The 26,651-nt window shown below is 38.8% G+C and overlaps 3 protein-coding genes across 3 annotated transcripts; all 3 read right to left on the minus strand.

The window, feature by feature from the left end:
• hoxc11a (homeobox C11a) lies at window positions 1-3,164 on the minus strand (the record flags this gene model as incomplete). The annotated part of the gene is given in 4 exon segments (XM_079740929.1): window positions 1-233; window positions 2,345-3,058; window positions 3,061-3,136; window positions 3,138-3,164. Coding segments are annotated over 4 exon segments (1,050 nt in total).
• Window positions 3,165-12,530: 9,366 nt separating this feature from the next.
• hoxc12a (homeobox C12a) lies at window positions 12,531-14,191 on the minus strand (the record flags this gene model as incomplete). Its single annotated transcript, XM_079741819.1, has 2 exons — window positions 13,560-14,191; window positions 12,531-12,769 (listed from the first exon to the last, which is right to left on the minus strand). The coding sequence occupies exons 1-2, from the start codon at window positions 14,143-14,145 to the stop codon at window positions 12,531-12,533; spliced, it is 825 nt and encodes a 274-aa protein (XP_079597945.1). The 5' UTR covers window positions 14,146-14,191.
• A 7,978-nt stretch (window positions 14,192-22,169) lies between these two features.
• Window positions 22,170-24,970, minus strand: hoxc13a (homeobox C13a; the record flags this gene model as incomplete). The annotated part of the gene is made up of 2 exons (XM_079742555.1): window positions 22,170-22,429; window positions 24,307-24,970. 2 exons carry the CDS (start codon window positions 24,968-24,970, stop codon window positions 22,170-22,172), a joined length of 924 nt encoding a protein of 307 aa, XP_079598681.1.
• Between the last annotated feature and the right edge of the window lie 1,681 nt (window positions 24,971-26,651).

The raw sequence follows: 26,651 nt of genomic DNA on the forward strand, positions 1-26,651 counted from the left end.
TCACAATAAGGGATTCCCCGAGAAGTATTGCAGGCGGTCTCGGCTCAGCTTCTTTTCTTTCATTCTTCTATTCTGAAACCAGATTTTAACCTGTCGGTCGGTGAGGTTCAGCATTCGTGACAGCTGAAGCCGCTTTTCTTTGTTGATGTAAACGTTAAAGAAGAACTCCCGCTCCAGCTCTCGAATCTGAAATTTGGAGTAAGGGCATCTCTTCTTCCTTGTACGAGGGGTGCCTAAAGGAGATAAATAGTATGAAGATCAGATTCTGTCATCTATTTGACGAACAATAACACAGTCGTAAACGAAATCCGGGTTGAGATGGGATTTAGTATTTACATATTGGCGAAACGGTGTGTGAAGGCCTAGGTAATTAAACTATTTCAGACAACATCAACGTGAAAAGTAACACAAGCCATCCGAAAAACAGCCATTAGAGAGATGAATAACCGCATCCCTAAGAGGAACTGATATCCCCTTACGAGCTATAACGATGTGTTTGTTTGCTCAAGATACACAGAAATAAAGTAAATAACCGCATGCATCAAGTGCCCTATATCTGTCGTATAGGGGGCACAGTGACGAGAGAAGTCCAACCACAATGCATTTGTTGGTACAATGCTCTCTTTGGCCTAGAATTATAATATTGTTCACAACCTTATTTGCATACTCAATAGCAGTTGACATAAATCAGAGGCATTTGTCTAATATGTACACATACGCCTAAATGAGCAATGTTGGTTGATAAAAGTATAACGAAGCTTGCTTTGTAGCATTCAATCGTAGCCTATTTCAACATAAAGCCTATGTAATGGAATCCTACTTTATACTCATCATCCAATTCAAATAATAATATATGCCTTAGAGTCATGCATAAATTGAAATGCAATGCAAGTACTGTAGTCAAATACAAACGAAACTTATAGCTTTTCAGTTGCAACAGAACAGCATGAACTGCTGTGCATTCTCCTGCATGATGTAGCATACATTCGATACATCCCTTGTTTCCCAACACAATAAATGTCGAGAGAAGAAGGGTTAAGAAGGAAAGAAAGAAAGAAAGAAAGAAAGAAAGAAAGAAAGAAAGAAAGAAAGAAAGAAAGAAAGAAATATATATATATATATATATATATATATATATATATATATATATATATATATATAAATATATATCTAAACATAGTTAGTTAGACAGACAGAAAGACAAACAGACAGACAGACAGACAGACAGACAGACAGACAGACAGACAGACAGACAGACAGACAGACAGACAGACAGACAGACAGACAGACAGATAGATAGATAGATAGATAGATAGATAGATAGATAGATAGATAGATAGATAGATAGATAGAAAGATAGATAGATAGAAGACAGACAGACAGACAGGTAGAAAGATAGACAGATAGACAGATAGACAGATAGATAGATAGATAGATAGATAGATAGATAGATAGATAGATAGATAGATAGATAGATAGATAGATAGATAGATAGATAGATAGATGGATGGATATACAGATAGGTAGATAGATGGATGGATGGATGGATGGATGGATGGATGGATGGATAGATAGATAGATAGATAGATAGATAGATAGATAGATAGATAGATAGATAGATAGATAGATAGATAGATAGATAGATAGATAGATAGATAGATAGATAGAAAGATAGATAGATAGATAGATAGACAGATAGACAGATAGACAGACAGACAGGTAGAAAGATAGACAGATAGACAGATAGACAGATAGATAGATAGATAGACAGATAGATAGATAGATAGATAGATAGATAGATAGATAGATAGATAGATAGATAGATAGATAGATAGATAGATAGATAGATAGATAGATAGATAGATGGATAGAATGCATAGATAGATAAGTATATGGCTAGATAGATAGTTAGATAGACAGAGAGATAATCGAGAGTTCCTTTTTCTGTCAGTGTGTAATAATGCATGGTAATTAGCTGATAAGCTTGTGCTAAGAGGCAATTCACAATACGCCAAAAGCAATGTTCTGCCCAATTGGTTTTAACTCTAGACAACCCAACAAGAAAATCCCTTAAAATCCCAACGAAAGTTCATGATCAAAGTTAGCATTTGTCACAATAGCGCGCTCTTTAAAAATTCACAGACTCTCACGATAGAGGAGTCTGTGTATAACATCCTTTTTTTCAAAGTGCTTTCCCATCGTAAAAATTCTTCTCGTTGGGAGAAAGAGCTTTGTAGGTTATAATAAAATCCTTTGAATGCTTATAAAACTCCACATAAAATCTGACCGACAAAACACCGGGCTAGTCCCTTAACCTTTCACCATTTACAGCGTCGGTACCTACTGGAGTGGCTGTTCTTGGTGCTGCTGCCTTCCTTGGTGACTGAAGAAGTACACGAGCCCGAAATTGTATGTTCCTCCTCATCTTCTCGCTCCTTTTCCTGGTCTCTGGCGCCGGGTAGAGAGGAGGGCTGCTGGGATTCCGATTCCAGTTTACTCGCCTCGCCCTTTTGTAAACAATTGTCCGGCTGATTGTCCGCGCTGCAGTAAGCCGTTTCGAAAAAGCGGTCGAATCCTTGAGGGAGGACATTGTTTTTCCCCACACCGGAGTAGAATCCAGCGGAGGGATGGTTGGAGCCTGGATGGTGATGGTGGTGGCTGTACACGCTCTCGTTCTTCATAAGCATTTCTGTCATGGTGGATGGTGGGAGACAGTCCCTATGCACCAAATCCTCTCCAGAATAGCACGGTGCATAATTGCTTCTGGGGTGCCATTTACTCGCAGGATCCAGGCCATATGAAACTTCCCGCACCGGTTGTACTTGAGAAAGATTTGTGGAATAAGGGTAGCTAATCTGCCGCGACGGGGCCTGTGGAAGAAACGAAGATACGGCGGAAAATTCAGGGACGTAGTAGGTGCAGCTGGGGAGGTATATGTTAGACGCGCAGCCTGTCCTGTCACCAAACTCGGAAGTCCGGTCTTTACGCGACTGGGAACAGAAGTTGCCCAGATTCACCGAGTTAAACATCTTTCGCTCGTACTCCGTACTATAGATAGATGTTTTGGATTCGAACTGCAGAAGGGGAAAATTTGGGAAGGCGAGATGACGCGCAATCCGTCTAAGTCGCCCCGCAGACACGTGATCGAAAGTAGATATTGTCATATATCAGTTTGGAACAGTTGGATGTGTAGGAGTGGTTCGCTTAGGTAAGGTATACGAGGATCAAACGATTAATTTTCCGACACCAATGAAGTACCCTTCTAAAAAAAAAACGAGTTACAGATGCATGTTAGTTGGAAAGGAGCGCGACAATCATAGAAGTGGTCTGTGTTTCTGCTTACTGGCTAATAGGTTAGCAGAAGAGCTATAAGCCATTTATAGACTCTTCGTTGACTATATGCACAAAGATACACTCTTAAATAATACTAATCAGGATTTGCGGGTAAGATGAGTTGATATTAAAATAGTACTTTTCATGTAATTTTTCTATATTATGATGATTCTTATTGAACGTTGCGTACCAGAGAGCTGCATTTTATGGGACTAGTCGGACATGTAGAATACCTATGTGATATTTTAGCCATGCAACATTTAATAGTGAAGTCAAAGGCCTACTCAAACATGTCTACTTTCCAAAATGTTTGGTTTTCATGGTCACTTACATTTCTTGTCATAAAATGTTACATTGTTTAAGTGTAATTACCAACAGATTAGGTCGGCCTATATATTTTTTTATAGAAGGTTGGATTGCGTTATTAATACGATATTTTGAGGATTGCTTTCAACCAGCAAAGTCCGTATACAAGACGATCTAAAACAATGAAATGATTATTGCATAATTGTGCCTGGGTAAAAGTATATATACATTTCAATAGGTCAGCCTTTATATTATTTCTGTCATTACATGAAACGTCCAGTGGGCTTGAAGGCTATCATACAAAGAGCCGTGTCAACCCAACCATTGTTTGTTGATTGAAGATGTTTAACTGATCTGTCAACTCCCATTTCCTTGACTTTGGACCATGATCTAATCCCTTGAAGGACGACTGCACGTTTCAAGGCCGTCGTTCGACTGGGAGTGGGGGAGCCTGAGCAGCAAGGCCCACGTCTTCTCAAATGAGCAACGGAGGACTTCACAAGGAATAATGTCTAATCCTAAATCCACTCTTACATGTTTACCTGAAGTGTGGATGCGTATTTTGTCCTGGTGTGGTAGAATAGGATAACATTTACAATTGGGGAATTTGTAATGCTAATTTGCTAAGTGGGGGAACGATTAGATGTTTTTTGGTAATATGCTGGCCGGCGTTTTAAAACGCTTATTTGTTTAAGTTATGATAATTCCGCAGGACTATTTGGACCATTGGTAAAGTTTTTTTTGTTGTTGCGTAGAGCCTCGTTTAGGCCTGGTGACAAAGGAAGAGCATTCAGCGTCGTAACGTGTTAATGTTGTTGAGGTCGATGCCTTATACTTTTTTTCATTTTAGCCTAATACAATTGCAACGTATTAATCGTAGCCTACTTACATGTTAAAGTGTTCATTCGTCAAATCAGGCGTATACCATATACGCCTACCATATGAAATAAAAATCCTATTGGCAATACTTTCAGTTGATGTTTTTGTACATTTACAATTGTAATATGGATTTAATTTAACTAAATAATACAATTGAGAGCTATGTGCACACTTTTATAAACGTGCTAATTCCACATAAGAGGATAAACGACATAATTATATGACATTAGGATAATAAGACACAAATAGGCCTATATGTCGTGCTGGTGTAAGAAAGATGCCTGTACGTAGGCTACTTTCAATCGAATTTAAAAATGTTATGTTTGATAACTTATGATAGCAGAAAAATAAAAACATGTTTTATGAATCTATGGAAAGTGAGTAATCTTGGGTTATTTTGGAAAGAAATTGGCGCACAAGAATCGTTGATTTTTTAATTTGGGAAAACGTTACCAGTTCATTTACAACAGGACAGACAAAAGGCGGTCCAATATGCGTGCTGCATCCAAGTACAAAGAAAGCAGACAACTGTCCAGGCACAGCACTTGAATTTGACCACTAAATTCTCTACAACCACCATAAAACTCAGCATTGCTATAGAAACGGTAAAGGCTTTTGTATTTGACGAAACTAGGTAAGAATGAGAGCATTTCGGTTGTAGCAACTCGAGTTACAATGTTACATGTTTTTTATCCATTTTAGCCTATAACCAACTAAAGAGCTAGAGTAAGAATTAACCAATCCTAGCAAGATTCGAGAAAATATTTTTTTTGTTTCAAGGTAATTCTGGCTTTAATTGATATTAATTTAAACAGCTATGATATGCAACAGTTAGTTGCAGTTGCATAATCGACATGTTGTGTGTGTGTGTGTGTGTGTGTGTGTGTGTGTGTGTGTGTGTGTGTGTGTGTGTGTGTGTGTGTGTGTGTGTGTGTGTGTGTGTGTTATGCACACACGATATACAAATATGAAATGTTTTCTTGGCTGGGATTCTTGATCATCTGATCATCTGTCCATTAAATGGCTTCTCTTAATGTGGCTTTTGGCAAATCAAAGGTGGTGGTATCGAGGTGGACAATTTCCGCCTCCTGACAATTTATCCATTGACACTCTCGCCAAGGAGCCGTCCAGTCTAAGTAAATGGTTTGCCACAATCGTTTGCTTCCTTAAGGGAATGCAGGGGGAACAGTAGCCAACAGGCCACAAGCAGGGCTTTGTAACGTGCCGTCTTGTTTCTATTCTACTGACAAAAGGCGTCAAGATTAAGAGCAGGAGTTCGAAGCAGAAGTCTGCATTATTGCAAATATCTTGGAGGTCTTAAACGCCCCTGTTATAGGAAGCAGGCTTCGCGACCACGTCTGGGGAATTCCAAGCGATGTTCTCCTAAAAGCACATTACTCGAACGGTGAATGGGCCGGCTTTTGGATCAGTTCAGATATTATTCACTTATAATATATTATTAAGTATATTATAAGTGACTTATTTCCGTGTTTTTGGAATCGTTCGATCTGCTCAGATTTGAACTTGTAGTTCAATTATCGAACGTCAATACATTAGCGGCATCAATACATGATATTACCAAACAATAATAAACACCAGCACAAGCACACACATACACACACACACACACACACACGCACGCACGCACACACACACACACACGCACACACACACAAACACACACACACACACACACACACACACACACACACACACACACAGTGATACATGTGGTTTTACAAACATCTCACAGTAAGCAAGCTGCTTCATATTAAAACGGCCTAAAGTCAGTGCTATATGTGGGAAGCCCGTGTAATCATATTACTGTCCCCCCATGGCCTAGATACATTTAATTGGATGTAAGCCGGCCAGTAAACTTGGCTGCATGGGCTGCTAACATGTTCAAGAAACGCAGAATAACCTTGTTTTTACTGAGGTCCCAGTAAGTCCAGCTAATAAGAAGCGATTGTAGTTTCTACGATTGTTTTAAGACAATGATGTCCATTGCAAAGCTATATATATCTTTGTGTTTACTAACACAAAGATATAAATACCTACAAATAAGGTGTTAAAGGATTCCAAACTATATGAATTTTAATGGTGCTTTTCGACACATTCTTCATATTTGTTTAGGTATATATGTGGGTTGAATTGGCCTTATTCACATGTATATGCGTGACAATGTCTATTTGCACAGATGCATTGACTAAAGTATCGTCTTCAGGTGCTGAAAAGTAGGCTTTAGTTATAGATAAAAATAAACATGAATAAATGCATTTAGGCCTTGCTTGCATAAAGAAATGGCTAATTGCAATATTTTTGATTTTAGAAATATTTGCCTTTGGAACATTTTTGCTTGCTTACAAATAGTACAGGTGTTTACACACATAATACATGTTTGGAGGCAATCTGCGAAAATATTAATGTGTTTGGTTTCCAAAACGTGTACCCTAACAAAAAACGAAATACGTGTAAATCGTTATCAGCAAGAAAAATTGCACATAAAAATACGAAATGAACGCAGTTTGCTATTCGAATTTAGTCTACCACACTGAAAACGTTTATTCCGACACATTTAACCATGGATTTATTTTCCTTTATCCATTATTATTTTCAATTTACACCACAATATAAAGCTACAATCCAACTAATTAGTTAGAACATGAAATAGGCCTATCCAATATAATAAAATGGAATCACAGTGCTATTACGGTTAGCTCAAATGTCAGCTTTCTATGAGAAAACTTAAAGATTGTTTTATGTTTTTTACTAAACATATTTTTTTTAAATGAGACCTCTTAAATCATTTGAATGGTTTAATTTAATAACTTGACATGGAAGGATCGAAGAGATTGGACTTCGATTTTTAGAATGAATTTGCATTGGTTTCTGAAATCCTTTTGACATAGCCGACTATTATGTAGTATTAATAGGATTATACATATGATATTCTCCAAAGCTGAGACTATTACTTTAATGTAGCCTAGCTATTGGCGATAGGAAGGAAAATATAGTTATTCAGAAGACGATGATTATTGGTAGCCTAACGCAATAAACATTTTCTTTACATGTTGAGGTTAAACGGTCAATATGTGTCTTTACATAATGAAATGACGTGGAAATACCCTATTCCTCATAACTATCCACATATTCTACGGTATAAAATGAGATACTATAACGTTAAATCAATATAGCCTATAACTAGGAAACAAGTATCTAATTTCTCAATGGCATGGATCTATCGCTTGTTCATTTTACACAATGCTGTCCGTTTCGCATCTACCCATTGCGTCTCAGAATTAGATCAAAAGCATGGGCGCAGACACAAATAGTGCAGGAAGCCCAGACACGCACACGTAGGCACACGCACACTCACACTCACACACACACACACACACACACACACACACACACACACACACACACACACACACACATGAACCCCCCCCCCCCCACACACACACACACACACACACACACACACACACACACACACACACACACACATACACACACACACGCACACACACACAAACACACAGAAAGAGAGGGAGAGACTCGTCGGAAAAAAACATTGTTTTCCTTTTCAGCTCCATGCCATAAACGGTGGAGGGTTGGCCGGAGACCTAGACCACATGACACACAAGTTCTCTGCGAAGGGCACAGAGAAGCTCTCTGACCTCTGGGACAAGGAGACAGGCCACCATAAACACATTTAGCAAGTCTCAAAGTCAAAAGTGTTCCAAGAGCAGTCAAAGGCGGTTTGAAAGACCTGCAAGGCCAAGTGAGATTGATCCAGTGTTACAACTCACATATTTTGATGGGTGTGTGAGATGCCAACCAGGAACATTTGGGTTATTTGTGTTGCAAACACAAATTATGAATACGATGATGCAAATAATTTAAATTATATGCAAGAGAAGGATTGCAATATAACATGTAATTGCTCAAATGGGTCTAATATGAGATAATAATCTCGAAGTGGATGAGAAAAACGTTTGCATGCGTTAGCAACAAAAGGAGATTTGAAGTTCAAGTTAAAACGTGCGTGATCAAAGACGCTCTTCAGTCGTATACGTCTAATTCTATTGGTATGCAGTTATTGATTATCGTTCTATCTTTGTTTATTCGTTAGAAATGTATAGGCATACGTTTATATAGTATACCTGTATTAAAAATTACTTTATTGTTTTATTTTCCCTATTCTCCAATATGTGTTGTAGAGGCTATTGCCTCCCTTTATACTCATATTAATGTAGGCTATTTCAATATATATGGATTTCAACTGATTGAATGTATATTGGGGATATATATATATATATATATATATATATATATATACATATTCATAAATAGGCCTATTTATATGTAACTTGTTCAGGCCAAAATGCATGTATAAATGCATGTATACATCAGGGGATATATATCTGCATAGGCCAATTCACCTTTGTTAATTCGTGGTTGGGCAAATTATGATTTGATCGTAGAAATGCTGATGAATGTGTCCTTTAGACACTCGAAGCATATACGAGAATAGGCTATTTCAGCCATCCTGCGGACTTTTCTTTACATTTTTCTTTCACGTTAAACAACCTCGAAAATATATATAAATGACGGGTGTATTCTACCAAAAGGGTTTACCCGAAATCCATGGATTTTAGGTCCAACTTAATTTATAGTATATGGCCAATGCAGCATGGCCTACAATTATTATTCACTTATACCATGTAAGTGTATACGCAAACTGGCTTACTGCATGTCGCCTATGTGTGCATGATTGGCCTATGTATTATGACACCTAAGCTTATAGGATAAATACAACACACATTTAAACAATCACTGTAATATGCATTTATGACGTATATTACAGATCAAACGCGGTCGTTACAATATCATTGAATCCCACTTGTGCTATTTGCTTAGGCCTGGGTGACGCATTTAATAGCCCACTAAACACAAGCCTTTTAATCTTGTAGTCGACCTACAAGCATAGTAGGCATAGTATTTATAGAAGGCTCGTACGATTAGTGATATTTTTCTGAATGTACAACATATATGCTCGCATCTTAAATATAGATGACATGCCAAAAACAGCCTTTTGGATATCCAGTTAAAATTAAAAATGCATTCCGTCAATAACTTGACCAGTTACTACACACAATATCAATCAGTTTTGATACTAAGAATAACATGTCCATGAATAAGCTGTTGATCTATGATGAAACTATGAAAAAGGCGCACAGTCATCATTTTTGTTCCACCGGAATAATCTTGCAAAAACGAAAGATAACATTCTGGTGCCTACCAGTCATACTGTTAGGCCTTACAGTAACACGTGATCATAATATGAAACAAGCAACCTCTTGGTTCTCAATATATCGCAAGACATTCGTTATATATGCAAAGGAAGGCCTCTTTTAGATAGTTATCAGCAAACATTGACTACGCCTGCATGCCTTTACACAACTTCGCCAGTAGGGAGTGCTTTGTGGCATTGTAACATTGAGTCTATGCGACAAAAAGCCTATCATTTGCAATTTATTTGCCCAAAATAATATTTATTTGAAAGTGAAGCAACATGTGGTGAAGATTCATTGATGGACACAGACAATAAACTGTACAAACAAAGAATAAGCGGACTCGTCGCTGTAAACCTCGACAGGACTGCATGCAGCAGGGTGTAACTCCATTATTGCAAACAGAGCCATGGCGTGCTTGCTGCACCATAACAGTGTGGAAAAAAGAGACTTTTGATTGGGGCCAAGTTGTGGGGTAGCGAATGTGTTATATTAACATCACGTAAATCAAGTTTTGAATTTGCTTTACCGATAAAGAACATATAAAGAAAAAGGCTGTTTAATAATACGAAATCTAAATGTGCAGGCCTTGCGCAAGTATAGACATACCAGGGTTTGTTACACTTTTGTAAAATATGTATGTATTTACACTGCAGACTTAAAGCTAATACCATATATATTGATATCTATAGATATATACATGCACGCATACATACATACATACATATATATATATATATATATATATATATATATATATATATATATATATATATATATATATATATATATATATATATATATATATGCTCATATAGTCAGACAGCTCAATGAGACAACACGTTTAATATACGTATCTGTTTATTCAATAGCTTACGCGTATACATTCATAACATTAATGCTACAAGACAACGTTGCAATCCGTACAAGCGTAAAGGAGAGGAATGCAATGTGGGAAGTATAAAAGGTTTAACAACAGCCACTACATGTTCAAATGTGCCATGAACCCACCGCCATTTTCTTTTTCATATTCCTCCTGAATTGATGGCCTATAGGCTGGTATGACAGTATAGCCCCCCTAATGACATATAGTGTAGCCCCTTTACAACAACACATAAGATGTAGTGGAATGCGATATTGTACAATACAGTATTAACATAAATGACAACTACAAAGGGAAAGGATCCTTGAATAGGATGCAAATAGGAGGCCTATGTCATTTCGTTCAAAGATAGGTTCTGTACACGAATTCAAGAAAAGGAAACAAACAACATCCAACACATTGCAGGACAACCACAACAAATAGACCTGATAAGCTTTAGAAAACATTCGGAATTTAATCAATCAATAGTCATAATAACAGCAATAATACGAATAAGTATAATCATAATAAAACTAGGATCAATTTTGGTGGCTTGATTTTAACTTATTCAGCTTTTGTTAACTTTTATTTTTATAGATATCAAAATAATAAAGAAAAAATATATATAAAAGAAGTTGGACTGCCTCGTCCGCTGAACGTTGCTTATAGCTAATTCACGTCAATACCATGCTTTAAATACATTACAATGCTATGGCCTACTTATATATTATAGATAATGTCATAGTTAGACTCGATACGAATACAAATGGAACTCCGGAAAGTTCAACATAAGCTATAAGATACTCATTTGCATTACGCAGTGGTGCCTCTTTCATCAGAGCCTACATATCTTTCCTAACTGTGGCAAGCGGACTCTGCTGATTGTTGAAATAGAAAATGGATAATGTTGATTTCATTACAAAACCAAAATTAGATCCCTGCGACGTTGAGGTGGACAACGGTATATGTATGCTATAAAATATGTCGATTTTTTCATAGCAGCTCAGAAACTGTGATCTCAGTCCACTAAAAGTATGCAACCTTAGCACGTTATCGGGTTCTTTTAACGATTTTCAGAAGAAATTAACTCCAGAAAGTTTTTGGCACGTTATGCAACAAATGAACATGAACGCAGTGATCATAGGCCTGCAGAAACTGGAGAGGGGGCGATGTGCTTCCCTGTCCTCCTACTCTGAAGTCATTCTTGCTGTCCATGACCGTGAACGTGTCCACAACACGTGGGGAAAGCTGTGGTAAATAGATATATGCACAACGCCCCGATTCCCAAACAAGTATTTCGTTATGCATACGTTTAGAAACCGCAAAAGACTTTAAGATAGTATAGTTAATACATTTATGGTGAAAGGATGACGTGTGTCTCTCCCAGCTCCTCAAAACGTTGCTACTTTTAGGACTATTTTGATTTCACGTGGACCTGCCTTCCTCCCCATCCTCATGGCCAACGAGAAAGTACTGGTGGTCCATTAAATATAGCATCGCAACCTCAACCACATTTCGGGGGTATTTAGGTCGTTACCTCTTATAATACAAGAAAGGAAAAAACACTTTATGCAACTTATATATGTAATATCACAGCTTTGCATTTCCCACCATGAGATAGTACTACTGACAAACAATATTGAGACAGCGCACCTTTGGAAGCACTGTCCGGTTTGGATGGCATGTCCACGACTAATATAAGCTACTCCCATCGAAACATTGGGATTCCAGATTGTAAATCCCTGCTACTTAAGGGTAGATGTAGCCTTCGTACATGTATTAAAAGAAAATCTATAGGCATACGAGGATTTATCTGTACCGCCTATTGATTCCCCTTCTAGCCTACTGGGGTTTTAAAAGTAGGCCAGGGCTTGCTCTCTCAGCATAAGTCTCTTCTTCTTCATTCTGCGGTTCTGGAACCAAATCTTAACTTGTTGGTCGCTGAGGTTCAGGCGGTCCGAGAGCTCCCTCCGTCGCTGCCTGGTGATGAACTCATTTAGCATAAATTCACCTTCGAGCTCAGCCAGCTGAAGTTTGGAATATGGTTTGCGTTTCTTTCTGGTCCGGGTGTGCATCGGGTACCATGGAGCACCTGGAGGGGTCACACAGCGGATTAGTCACAATCTTTAAAATAAGATATTGCTCCCAAGACTTAATTGAGTAGCTGCACAAGATGTTGAATTGATGTATTTATATTCCTGCATATCTAGAAAAGCAGTAATACATGTGGACATGCAAAACAAATAGGATAGACAGTTTTTTAACATCTTCATATTTAAAGACCACTGGTGTGTAGTGGTCTTGTCACGACCCCTTTATTGTACAGTTAAAGTTACCATGACGTTGTAATTGCTTGAATATACCCTTGCTTATTTGCGAGCTTCAAAGCACATTAAATAACTCTTGAGCACACCGCCACATATTAATTCTGTTTACGAGTCATTAAAAGAAAACTCTCCTTTCAATGCAGTCAACCAGGGCGAGTTTCCCCTTAAATCATCGCTCCATTTTAAACGTGTTTTAGGGTTACAGTATGCCAAGAAGCAGGTTTGCATTTGCCATATACCACGTAGACTACAGTCGTGATTAGCCTATTGGCGACATGCTTACAACATGAAGATCTTCTGTGAAATGCGTCGTAGTAAATACAGCTCTATACACAAACACATGGCATATGGGGGTATTATAGGGCAGCCCCTAGCGGCGCTTTTCGACAACCTCAAGTGTCCAGCAGGCTCATAAAACAATAAATTGTGCAGCTTAGTAACAAAGACTAGGTTTATTTTGCAACTAAGCCAAGACTATATGCAAAATGCATAGAAACGATACAAGGCGATAGTGTGCTTAGCTGTGGATGCGGGGGGGGGGAACACAACACCCACCTCCGCCTGCAGCTAGGTTGCTTGCATGATTTCCCGGTGACACCAAGGTCTGTGTGTCGCTGGATGAAGCTTTGCTCCCCTCGTTAAGAAGAGACGAGCTGGAGTCGGATTCCAGAGACTGACAGGACGGCGGGTCTTGCGCTAGCTGCTCAGCACCGTACTCGTATTTGGAGAAGGCAGCGGTGCTGCCCATTCCACCGTGCATCCCGTGGTCGGGCGGTAGGGATGATGTGTCTCTCGTCCTATCCTCCCGTTTGAGGCTGTTGCCACCACCTAAGCAGCTCTCCCTATTCCCGTTGCTATAATAACATTTGCTATCTTCGGGTCGGGTGATTTCACAAGACCGGTTGAACGAAGGGTTGATGGAGACGGGGCTGCTAAAGTAGGATTGAGAATATCCATTGCACGGCTCCGTTGGATTCCACGGGAGGGAGCAAACATTGTCCCTTCTCGGGTAGGATAGAGACGGTAAGCCCGCCAGTTGTCCCCCTGAGGCTCTAAAATTCGGAAAGTAAAATGTGTCTCCAGTGTGGATGTTTACTAAAGGTCCCACAAACCCTGGATTAAGGAGATTATGCTCGCCCATTTCCGCGGGCCCGACCAACAGCTTCTAGTTTATTGCAATCTGACATTTAACATAGTTAAACCTGGGAGGGCCGCTGATTGGCCGTCCTCCGGTCACGTGGCCAGGGTAACTTATGCTGTAGCCTACTCATAGTACCACCCACTTGCTCCATCTCAGACAAAACAAAACATTAACTCCTGTATTACTGGGGTTTATATGCTTTTTAAAAATACTATAAATAATTTATTCAAAGTGTAGAATCGTGTTATTTTCTCCAGGAGAACTCCATGGAGTTAAATCTGATAATGTCTCTTGTGACCAAAGTGGCAGTGTCTTTGGCCTCTTATCGTGTCTTTATAAGATGGCAAAAGCCTTTTACATAGAGTATTTGTTATGAAAACGACTTATGTCCTAGGAATGAGTGGACGCATATGGCATTTTGTTTTCAAGAGTATTGTTGTTAAATTCGATGTCATATAAAGCTGTGATTTCCTATTTTACAAGCTTGTTTTAAGAAAAGACTGATGCTCATTGCCTCCCTCCACTCATATTTACAGTAACGGGGTCAGCAGGTTGAGGCCCTTGGCTCTGTAAAAAAAAAATCACAATTTAATATAAGATTACTTTAACAAGATATATTTCAAATAATATCCTGTACTACACCTCACATGAGCAACTTTAACAGATACCTCCTATAAACGTTCCCGGCCAAACTCTGGTGGGATTGTTATACCTCTCACAATTCTTTTATATGAATTTTACAAGATAGTAGAGGGCACTTAACAGATTCAATAATCGGAAACACTTGCTACTATATCTTGCTAATTAGGCCTGGATGATTTGTAAACACCCACTTTAAAATGAGTTCAAATAGATGTGTGGATGTGTATACGCTATGAAATACACGATATAAACCCGTTTACAGAAAAAAAAAAAAAAAACATCTAACAAGTTATCAAAAGCGGAAGGAAAATAACTCTCTATAGTGAAACACTCGAGACACTGAAATGTATACAGTGCCTGGCGCTAAAGTCCTCATCAGGTTCCACAACACAATGATGAACATCTCCACATATTTGAAAATACACCAACAATTACCCTTGCCATGCAATCAATCAAACAAATAATCAATCAACTGATCAATCACTTAATCAACCATTAAACCTATATTAATATATCATAATACATTAATTGTTTTTATGTAGCCTGGAGCAATCGCAGATTTCCCAAAGGTAAATATGGGATAAGTATGACATAAATGAATAAATAAATAAATAAATATATATATATGTATATATATATATATATATATATATATATATATATATATATATATATATATATGTGTGTATGAAGTATAGCATATAGCTATTTTTACATACGTTATGTGAACGTTAGATGAACAAACACCAAATTCAAGTTTTATTCTAATGACAAAGGAAAGTGTCCATGTGTGTGCGACGTGGGACTCTTCATGTGGGAGCACCTCGGGTTTTGGGTTCCCCATCTGGCGACGGTGAACTTGATTTTGAAGTCAATTTATGAAAACATTAAAAGGGAAAACATAGTATTTGGGAATATACAAAAGGATACCTATTGAGAAAACAAAAGTTAACGCTCTTGGCACTAGGAATAGCGTTGTGATTGAAAGCCAATATGCTTAAAATGTGTAATCTGCGCTGATTAAAGTGGAACTATATTTGGTACATGGTTGTAGGCCTAATCGTTAATTCAATAATAAAACAATTCGTAATTGCAATTTTAACGAGGTGTTAATATTAAGTTATCACAGTATTAGTAAAACCGTGAGACCACGGGTCAACTTTATTGTGTAGTGATACAGTAGGCCTAGGTCCTGTATTAATACTTTCCACATGCGTGCTGAATGCTGCTGATCGAGTGCGACAATTTTGCCAATGGAGTGTTATGTGAGAACATTAGCATTAATTTAAACGCTGGTTTCGAAGCAATGTGCAACTCAGTCGTTATTTGATAGCCCCATCCCTCACTGGCGTGGATGCAGCCTATCGTACTGGCACCCGAGGTCGCTCTACCCCTAAATAGAACGAAAAAGATAAATGTTAACAGGTGACGCTCCCAGATTCTTTGCAGTTTTGTACGCTATTGCACGTTGCGTGCATGTGCCTTTCCCGTGAGCTAATTGAATATATTTAGGAAGTCTCGCGATGCAATAATCAGCAATCCATTAGATATATTTTATGACTCGTCTCAAGAGCATCTGGTGTCTTGGCATCAATGCAGCTTCCTGTGTTGTTACAATAAAGGTAGGCATTGCAAAATGGCCCGCTGAACGCCTCTGAAAGAGATTCTCCTTCCAAAAAAGGTTATCAATTTACCTCGTAGGCCATGTTTTGTGCCTCGTTGCTCCTCTCCCATGCATCCCAATCATGGCTTCCAGAGATCCCCAATTCCAATACAAAAATAAAACCTGTTCTATAGGCTCTATAAATGGTTTGCAATTTTCCGATTACAATTCTAAATTCTAATTCTGATTCTAAATAGGCCTGAAGTAGACCTTGGAATAGTGGTCAGCAGCTAGTAGAAACAAACAAAAAAAAAGTTACGTGAGCACAGCAGTGGTCAAGGTCACTGTCTAGTACACCGCCTGCACGCATAGAATGTACTCTCGGAGTCCCCTGCTGCTCCCAGACAGAGAATCACCGAAACAATGCAAGTTTTCCTCCCTTTTGTTTCTCTGAATTTGTGCAGACAACTGCTTGCCATTATGGCCCAGTGAATGGTAGATTAGCCTCTGGAGATAAAGAAAACTGCTAGGCTACAAACACCCCCCCCCCACACACACACACACACACACACACACACACACACACGCATACACACACACACGCACTCACACAAAGGAACGCACGCACACACACACACACACACACACACACACACACACACACACACACACACACACACACACACACTCACACGAAGGAACGCACGCACACACACACAGACGCACGCACACACACATACGCACATAACACACACGTATATTTGTCTAATATATATATATATATATATATATATATATATGTGTGTATATAAATATATATTTATTTTTTAATGATTTGGGTGTATTTCCTCAATAGAGCAAAATGTCACTTCCTGCGATAAAGTAGGCTACAGACATTGCTTTGGTAATGAGCCTTATCTGTAAAAAAAGAAATAGATAAAACATGCTAATTGACCAATATTAAAACACAATAAAATGTTGCTTCGTGTTAGGATAGATTAATATCACTTAACGTTTCTGAAATGCCGAAGCATTTGGATAGCTTACTTATTTTCTAAATACAAAAACAACAAGAAAACGCGTAAAAACTTGATCCATGACTTAGCCTGCAATTTTCGTGATTAAAAATAATGCCCGGAAAAAAGGACGATAACTATTTCTGAATATATAAAACTACCTTTTTGCCAACATTTGTGGTAAAGGACACCATGGTGACAGATTTGAACTTTACGTGACATCACTTTATGTGATGTCACGTAAAGCAATTCTTATTTCCAAAGCGGTAACTGTAGGCCTTCTGTAATGACATATTATTAGCATATCAGGCCTGCACACGAAATTGGTGTGTGTGTGTGTGTGTGTGTGTGTGTGTGTGTGTGTGTGTGTGTGTGTGTGTGTGTGTGTGTGCGTGTGTGTGCGTGCGTGTGTATGTGTGTGTGTGTGTGTGTGTGTGTGTGTGTGTGTGTGTGTGTGTGTGTGTGTGTGTGTGTGTGTGTAATTACATGTGTGTATTTAACCGTGCATATTTGTATGCAAGCGGTTGCTTGTTTGTATGCGTGTGCGAGCCTAAGAATGTCATTAAGTGTAGTCATGCTGACCAGAATACTACATATCAACGATTGATATTTCCTACTGAGATCTAAGCTACTCTTAACATGACTAAACTAAATCTAAAAACTAAATAAATAATTTACAACATCAATATACAACTTTAAGCTAAAATAGTGACTTGAGTTCTTCAGATAACGCGCCAAAGGAAGCTTTACTAAGCGTAAAGTATGGTATGCACCTGCATTTATTTATCAACAGTTTGAAGAATCCTGGTTTAAAATATATACGGAAAGCATTATTATGTTTCTAAATAAAATTCCCAAATCCATAGTCCTCCACACAACAGAATAGGCCTACTTGGCCTATTTGTAAAGCCTGGTTGTTTTCTTTAATGTCGTAACCCGTAGGCCTACTCTAAAGAAAACACTAAATTATGCATTATTAGTGTACAGGGTAATCGTGTGTAGGCCAATGTAATGATGATAAAGGTCGCCAAGGATTTTAACGAAAAATAGGCCAAACACGAAGCATAACACCTGGACACACACAAAGGCGACCTGACAGCAGGTCTGAAAGACTTCCTGATATTTCCACATCATCACCAGCAGAGGTTATCAGCCGCCCTCCGTATTCTACTCCTGCCCTCAAGGCCTGCAGCACTCTCAGCCCTGACGACTGCAAAAGCCATCAAATCAAGTCAACTTCTTCAAGAATTTAAAACAAGGCGTTGACATAGGCTTTATATAACCTATATATGACGAAACGTCACGCAGGGCTGTAAGCGATATCTTAATTTACTTATTTGGCTGCTTATTTTATTCATAATTAATAATTCCAATGGTTCCATTGAATGCCGTGGGGGCCGAAGCAGGCATGGCACTGCAGCGAGCTGTACAGTTGTTATTAGATAAATCAGGGACTTATTCATTATCATTGTTATCGTCATGTTCGCCTATTTTGCGAAGTATCTTTTCCTTTAACACATAGGCCTATGTGTATTTTAATTCATTCTTAGTGTAGGCTATCGTTGCTGTAAGTTTTTGTTGCTATATTTATACAAACATATTTGATATTTGCTTTCCCAAACTACGGCCATTTGCTATTGCGAACAAATCATGTTACAAAAAAGCTACTGTTATTGCTCTTTACTTACTAATACTGTTATTGCTATTAAATAACGAGGTGCGACCGAAGAAAGATACAAATAAAGGTTATTTCAACTGGGAGAACTTTGAAACTCCGTCAGGATGAGAAATACAAATGTAATATAAATTCAAGAGAGTTTTGAAAAGCTTACTTCATTTGCATAAATGTCAGAATTTGTCCAAAAAATATCGAATACATATAAAAAGTACATTTCACCGTAGTAGTAAGAAAATGTCCATACCTTTAATCGTTACTGTGCGAGCGGAGTTATACTCGTTTATTCTTGCAGCGCAGCTAAGTAGACACTAGCCTGTGTGATTGCTGGTGTCAGTGGGGGATGTCAAAGGGGTCTACCTGTCCTTCTAGGTCAATACCAGACACCTCATAATGAATTCAAGAAGTCACTGGCGGCGTCACACGCATATGCAGTAGACTACAATCACCTTCTACACAAGTTCTAAAAACAGGGAGGAAATCCTGCATTGTAATGGATTGTTCTTAGAGATGGTCAAAAATTCAGGTCAGAGGATATCACTACACTTCCCCTTTTTTATGTATTTATGGCATGTCATTAAGTCTGGCAGTCTAGACAGGGAAATAACAACGTGTTTGCTCGCAAACAAACCGTCGCCATTGGTGTCCAGCCCCCTATATATTATTCACAATCTACCGTGATGTCAAGGTCAAAGTGACCGCATAGTCATGGTCAAGGGTAATCCAGGAGACCACAATTTTACAGAAGGGTCTAAACTTCAATTGATGCAAAGTAAATAGCCTATATATAACAATGCAACAATTTAAAGTTCAACCCAAACTCATCGAATAAATGCTGTTCAATACTACAAGGCGCTGGAGAAATAAAGACAATTAATCGGTTGATTCGCTATATTAGTAAAAACATGTGCTTATCCAACGTGTTTTTTCCAAATCCATATAGGTTCATGTTTAACACAACATAAAGTAGGCCTATGCCTATTTTATTGAATTGAAAAACTTGGTAAATCTGATCTCCGATTAGGCCTATATCCCGCATTGCAATTCTGTTCCTATAGCCTATTTACACAAAGCCTACTAACATGAGTAAAATACTAAATGAAGTCTCGAGAAGACGGACCTTTTTCTAATCCCTCATTGATATCCATCTTTATGACTTCATTGGACTTGGTGTGGGCCTAATTTTACTATGTGTGCAACAACCGTTATCATATCTGATTTTATATGCCCAATAAGAAATACATAGATTATTAAGGTCTTCTTTTTTAATAATAATAATAATAATAATAATAATAATAATAATATGGAGACCTAGGGGTAATAAGGTTGTTTTTGTATCCGACATGTGCTCAATTTGCAACTAAGAGTGCGAAAGTAAAAGTTGTGGTAAAGTATTCAAATAAGCAACAATATAGACCAACAATTGTAGAAAGGCAAAAAAAATTATCCGTGTGTGTGTGTGTGTGTGTGTGTGTGTGTGTGTGTGTGTGTGTGTGTGTGTGTGTGTGTGTGTGTGTGTGTGTGTATGTGTGTGTGTGTGTGTGTGTGTGTGTGTGTTTGTGTGTGTGCGTGTGTGTGTTCAGGTGCGTGCGTGGTTGTGCACATGCGTTTGTGCGTGTGTGTATGTGTGTGTGTGTGTGTGTGTGTGTGTGTGTGTGTGTGTGTGTGTGTGTGTGTGTGTGTGTGTGTGTGTGTGTGTGTGTGTAATATCAAAAGCGAATAAACAAAACATTCTGTGCGCTCGATACCCAGAAACATCTATATGTGTGTAATTGAATCGCTGGATAACCTATTTTAGATCACAAGACAGTCGATCGCACGCTACAAATAGAGGAGAATCATCGACTTTTTCACAGAGTCGGAAGGGGTGAAGACGCTACTTGAAATAGTTCATCAACATGGCCGCCCTCATTGACACGGACACATTATGGGCAAACTTTAAATATCATTAGATGATACACTACATATACACCTTGCCATATACCTTCATCATATAAATTATTTCCGTCCAGTAGTCAACCAGACGTGTTACACATATTCATTCGTCCCTGGTTGCCCATAAGAAGTTTCCATAAGTAATCACAAATCAATAAGTTAGGCCTATTGCGAAACCTACGGTTATGGAACTCAGTGTCTTCTACTGCAAAACGAGGACATGCTCCAAGTGTTTCAGTTGATTATTTCATTGAATATTGAATCATTTTTTTTAGAATCATCATTTATTTATGAAACACGTTACCGATACGCAATTCAACATCACAATACATTTCACAAACTGCACAAATGAAAGGGTTGGACTTTTTACAGAGCGTCATCACCATAGATGCTACACTAACAAATAAAAAGTTAAAGGATTGTGCATTGGTGTGTCATACTCATTGACTAACTGTTAACAATCATTCCAGTTGCATGACATAATGATCCTTGACTGATAAAGGGAAACATACAGAGCGTGAGTTATTCCAAGTTATAGTCACACCATACGAGGATATGAATTAAATAATAAAGTCATTGCACTATACAGATTAACAATATAAGCCTTTTGTAACCTAGGCTTAACTGAACATATTACACCGAGATGATTGTAGCTTTTGAATTCATAATGCATATTCAATGAAAGGCATCCAATCTCGGAAAAGTCTCTGGGAGACATCTGCATAAGATGTGGGCTATATGTTGTCCGATGTGTTATTATCTTCCATCAATGTCCATATAGCCTCAAGTACCTTAAGAAAACGCTGTACCGCCTGTTACAAGAATCCTCCTCAGTCCTGTTGAAACTTGTTTGATAAAAAGGACAAACACGCAATACTTATGTCGTTGAAATACAGATATTTAAATATTATATTTTTTCTATATGTACATAATATAAAAACAAAAATTAAGTGATTTTTTTTGGAGACCTATGTTCACAGTTTTTTATTGAACACCTTTAAATCATGGGTTTGGTGGCATGTCGTTGACGAACTTAAATTAAAGAACCAGCCGAAGTGTTCTTCAGCCGTGATGCTCGGTCCGAGGTAAACAGGCCTACGGGACGGGTTGGGGAAGAGATCAGCTGCAGTTCTGAGAGGCCATCTACTTTGTATCAAGTGGTATGCATGTGATTGCTCGACTTGGATTTACTGACGAATTTCTTCTCCTTGACCCGACGGTTCTGGAACCAAATGGTGACCTGGCGCTCCGAGAGGTTGGTGCCGGCGGAAATGCGCCTTCTCTTGTCTTTGGTGATGAACTTGCTGGCTGCATACTCTTTCTCCAGTTCCTTCAATTGAAGCTTAGTATAAGGAACACGTTTTTTACGTCCACGACGGTAACTGCTGACTTCTGGCTGCAACGGCACCACGTCTGGAAAAAGGAATCGGAATATAATGAGTAAAAGAGAATATCATGGAAACTGATACGAGGTTCAAGCATGCATGGCGAATCCCCCCAGTAAAATGCTGCAGCAGATGACGTAAAAACTCTTAGCCCTCACTGGAAAGCCCACTTTAGGCAGGCTAATAAGATGGAGCTTTTTGAGTCAGAGGTAGACACATCATTTTTTATGTAGCTCTTAATGAAATAACTACGGTTACCGGGATGGTAACTGGGGGCAGGGGGGAGGGAGGGGGGCTGAGAGTTGGTGGTGATGCATACCAGATTTCAGCCTGAATCAAGGTGTAAATGCACCTGTTAGGAGGGCTAGTGGATAACTAATGTTCACCTCGAGGGTATATTAGTCGTTACATACATACATACATACATACATACATACATACATACATACATACATACATACATACATACATACATACATACATATATATATACATATTGTGTATATATATTGTGTAATATATGCTATATATATAGATGATGTGAGATTTATATTTTAGAGGATGTCATGTTATGTATAATTCAAAGAATACTAAGGTTTTCTGAAGGCTACATATAAATATATAGTCCTACAGATAGCCCTATTTGATATTCCAGTTCACACTGTAAAAGCTTCCATTTCCTGTGATAACAACGATATTACAATAAATAAGTCATCATAAATCTCGATGGAAATGGAGAGATAAAGAACTACTTTTTGACCCTCACGAGTAAATGTTGTTCAAGTCTGGTACTATGCAAACGAACCGTTCAAGATCACGACAAGTGTTGGAATTAATTTTATATGAGAAAGTGTTTGTGTGTGTGTGTGTGTGTGTGTGTGTGTGTGTGTGTGTGTGTGTGTGTGTGTGTGTGTGTGTGTTTGTTTGCAAGGGGGTAGTTGTGTAGGGGTGTAGGGGTGTAGGTGTGTGTGTTATGTGCACGTGTTTGTTATCATGCTTGCGTGCCCGCGCTTGGGTGCGTTCCCGTGCCTGCGTGGCCGGCTCGCTCTTGGGATTTTTAGTTTGAGTTGGAGAAGTTTTAGAATTCGAAATTCACGTATTTCCCTAGGATCTAAAAAAAGATGTACAAAAAAACTTTTTGCGACCATACCATGCCTCTAGGCTGTTCTTATGTTATGTAGGCTATTAGATATCGTGCACATCAAGTATAGGAGATGCATGTCTTATAAAGATTAGCCAATCTGTCCTTCATGACATGTTTATCTCCAAGGACATTAAAATATAAATTCAATATGAAAGAATGTTACACACATATAAATATTTTTATATGCAAAACGCTGGACACTTTGCAGAACACTGCTGACAAAGGCTGAGATTTATTGTGAAATCCAAACAGTTGTTTACTTGCCATATTATCATGGGAGCGGACAAATTATGCGTTGGCTCTGTTTGGCTTAACCATATCCCACTGCATGTGCTAAGCTAAACTACATGGGTATTTTGACCACATTATCTGTTTGTTTTGCTAATAACGTAACGGAATTGGGAAGGAGTTTCAAATGACAAAATATGCACATAGACCTCAACACCAATCACATCATTACGTGGGATTTTGTAGTAGTGTGTATTTTATTCAAAGGGAAACAATCACAACATTATTGACGTGTCATAATACATTATAACCAGCCCCATTGAGTATAATATAATGCAATTATTAAATGATGTAAATCACACGATGACAACATGTTCTTGATTGTAGTTAACCTATTGGGTGCACTGTAATATACGTCTGTCAAGCATTTAGAGCAGGAGCAAAAAAAAGTCTGACAAGAATGAAGTGCAAGAGAGACATGGGAAAATAACAAAATTACCCTATGCTGAAAAGACAATGTTTTGGTTAAATACCTGGGAACGGTGATTTCCAGAGATGAGCGGACTGTGTTTGTTCTTTGGAGCAGTACACCTGCCCATCCCAACCGTTCGAAAGAGCCCAATGCTGGTACCCCTCCATGGGAATCAGGGCGTCGTGTCGCGGCTCAGGATGAGCGCTAATACTGGGCACCACAGAGACATCGAGGTAACCCGGGACAGCTTGGTAGGAGCTGGCAAAGCTGGGGTAGAACGCAAACTCTTTCGCCCGGCTGGATAGTTCTTCCGTTTGGAGCGCTGCGCTTGGCTCGGCGTATTTCTCTGCAGGGTGGTACGAGCAAGGCTTCTGTTGTAAATTCACGTTGTGCGAATGAGATAACCTACAACCGTAGTAAGGGTTTCCAAATGGGTAGCCGTAGCCCAAAGATGCACTTGATGAAGTCTGGGGAGCGGGGCACTGTCGACCGGTGTCTGGGGAAGAGATATCCGAGTAGACGGAGCCCTGGTGGGTCGCTATGCTGGCAGAATGTCGTCCCAGGGCGGCGTGCGACATTAGGTCCCTGCAGTGGGTCGCAGGGCAATTGCCGCTCAGTCCCTCCATTGTTTGGCTTTTCGTCTGATTATTTTCATTCGGGCTTTTTTCATAAACGTACATCAAGGTGTCCGCCCAGCGTGGATGTAGAACCAGCGAAGTCGTCATATCAGGGGCAGCCGATGCTTTTTAAAAGTCGACTACTCCAAGAAGGACACCTCATTTCCAACTACATTTTACACAAGCGCATGCGCAGACCAGACCCGTGTGTCCAGTTCATTAAAAATCTGGCACGTGATATGCTAACAAGTCCGACGAGATTGGGTTTGAGCTGGGCCATGCAGCCATTTAAAGACTTTTCTCTCTTATCACTACTTTTCTTCAGAATACCATTATTGTGTTAAACCATTCTCCCAACATCCTATTTCCAAAGTTCGGAGATTAAGTTTGGAAAATGTGCATTTTGAATATGGTGACTTCAGGATTGCAATATCTGGAGGCAAAGCAGACTTTGTAGATTTTTAGGGTGTTGGAGTTTTCGATCTGAAAGAGTGAAAAAGGTTTTGGTAAACAACAATTGGTTTTGGGAGGAAGTTCGAGGCCATTATTAAACAAGAGATGTCATAGGCTAATTTACCTCCATAGTCATGTGTCTATCATCAAAATACTAGAAGTAGAGCAGCAGAAGTATTAGTATTTTAGTATGCTATAGCCTTTACTGTTGAGTAAATAAGCCAACATTTTTTTCGAATAAAGACCAAAAATTAAGATTCTCTGGTATAAATGTATTATTTCTGATGCATAGATTTAAGACCATTATTTGAAAGAATAAGCCTATGTTTGTGCAAAAATAATGGAAAGTCGCCACCCGCCGTTTCTCTTTTTTTTTTTTCGTTTTTTTACCAACTTCATTTCGAGCAAGATCTGACAATTCAGCCTTCGATAACCCAATGATATAATTCCCTTTGCACATTCAGAGTAGGTATGACGCCTAGGTCTATATTGTGTGGTAAACTGATGCTAGTTGGCTGTTTAATTCAATTATAAACGTTTTAAGCTTTCCCTCTTCTTACATCATCTTAAAGGACAGGAACAACATCGGTAACTGCAGCAAGTGTTCATTTCATCCCTTTCTGTTCAGTCAGAGGCGCTCCAGGAGAAAAACTACAGGATGGGTATCAACTGCCGCACACCAGTTAGCTCTGTGGGCCGTGTGAGGTAAGCTCTTCTTGTAATACAATTTTATATTTTTAGGAATATTTGGTGAAAATATTTTCAAGGAGTCGTATCTACGTTATTATAGGATTTAATTAACAGCACGAGTGAAGGCTTACCAACCCTTTACCATGGGATGCAATTCCACTGTATATCTAATAGGCCTACTCGATTTAAAAAAGGCTTTCGATATTAAAGGATTCCGTTTGTAAGTGGTCCTTCTTTCATTGATAAATATGTTACCAGTATTTAAACAAATTATAATAAACAGAGTCGACGGTAGGAGAAGCCGACCCAATAAATCCGACAATCCCAGTTCTGAGTAATCTGATTGATCATATTAAGATCGATCCGCTTCCAACGAGAGTTGTTTGGATAAATATGTGTTGTGGAGTGAACGCACGCCTGTGCATTTCCTCTTACAACTGCTTCATCTTTTGTCTCAACATATTACAACTAGGACTCACAACACCAACGGCAGCTGCCCGGAAGTCCAAGGTCAAGGTAAGAAGCGCAGACAAACAGGGTCGTAATAAGGGTCTAGACAGACAAGAATGAACTTCACACTAGAGAATGCATGCAAACTATGGCTGCAATTTACACGCCTTTACTATTCATTATCTGCTGAATGTCA

Source organism: Pollachius pollachius, assembly GCF_949987615.1.
Source record: "Pollachius pollachius genome assembly, chromosome: 8".
In the NCBI taxonomy this organism is placed as follows: domain Eukaryota; kingdom Metazoa; phylum Chordata; class Actinopteri; order Gadiformes; family Gadidae; genus Pollachius; species Pollachius pollachius.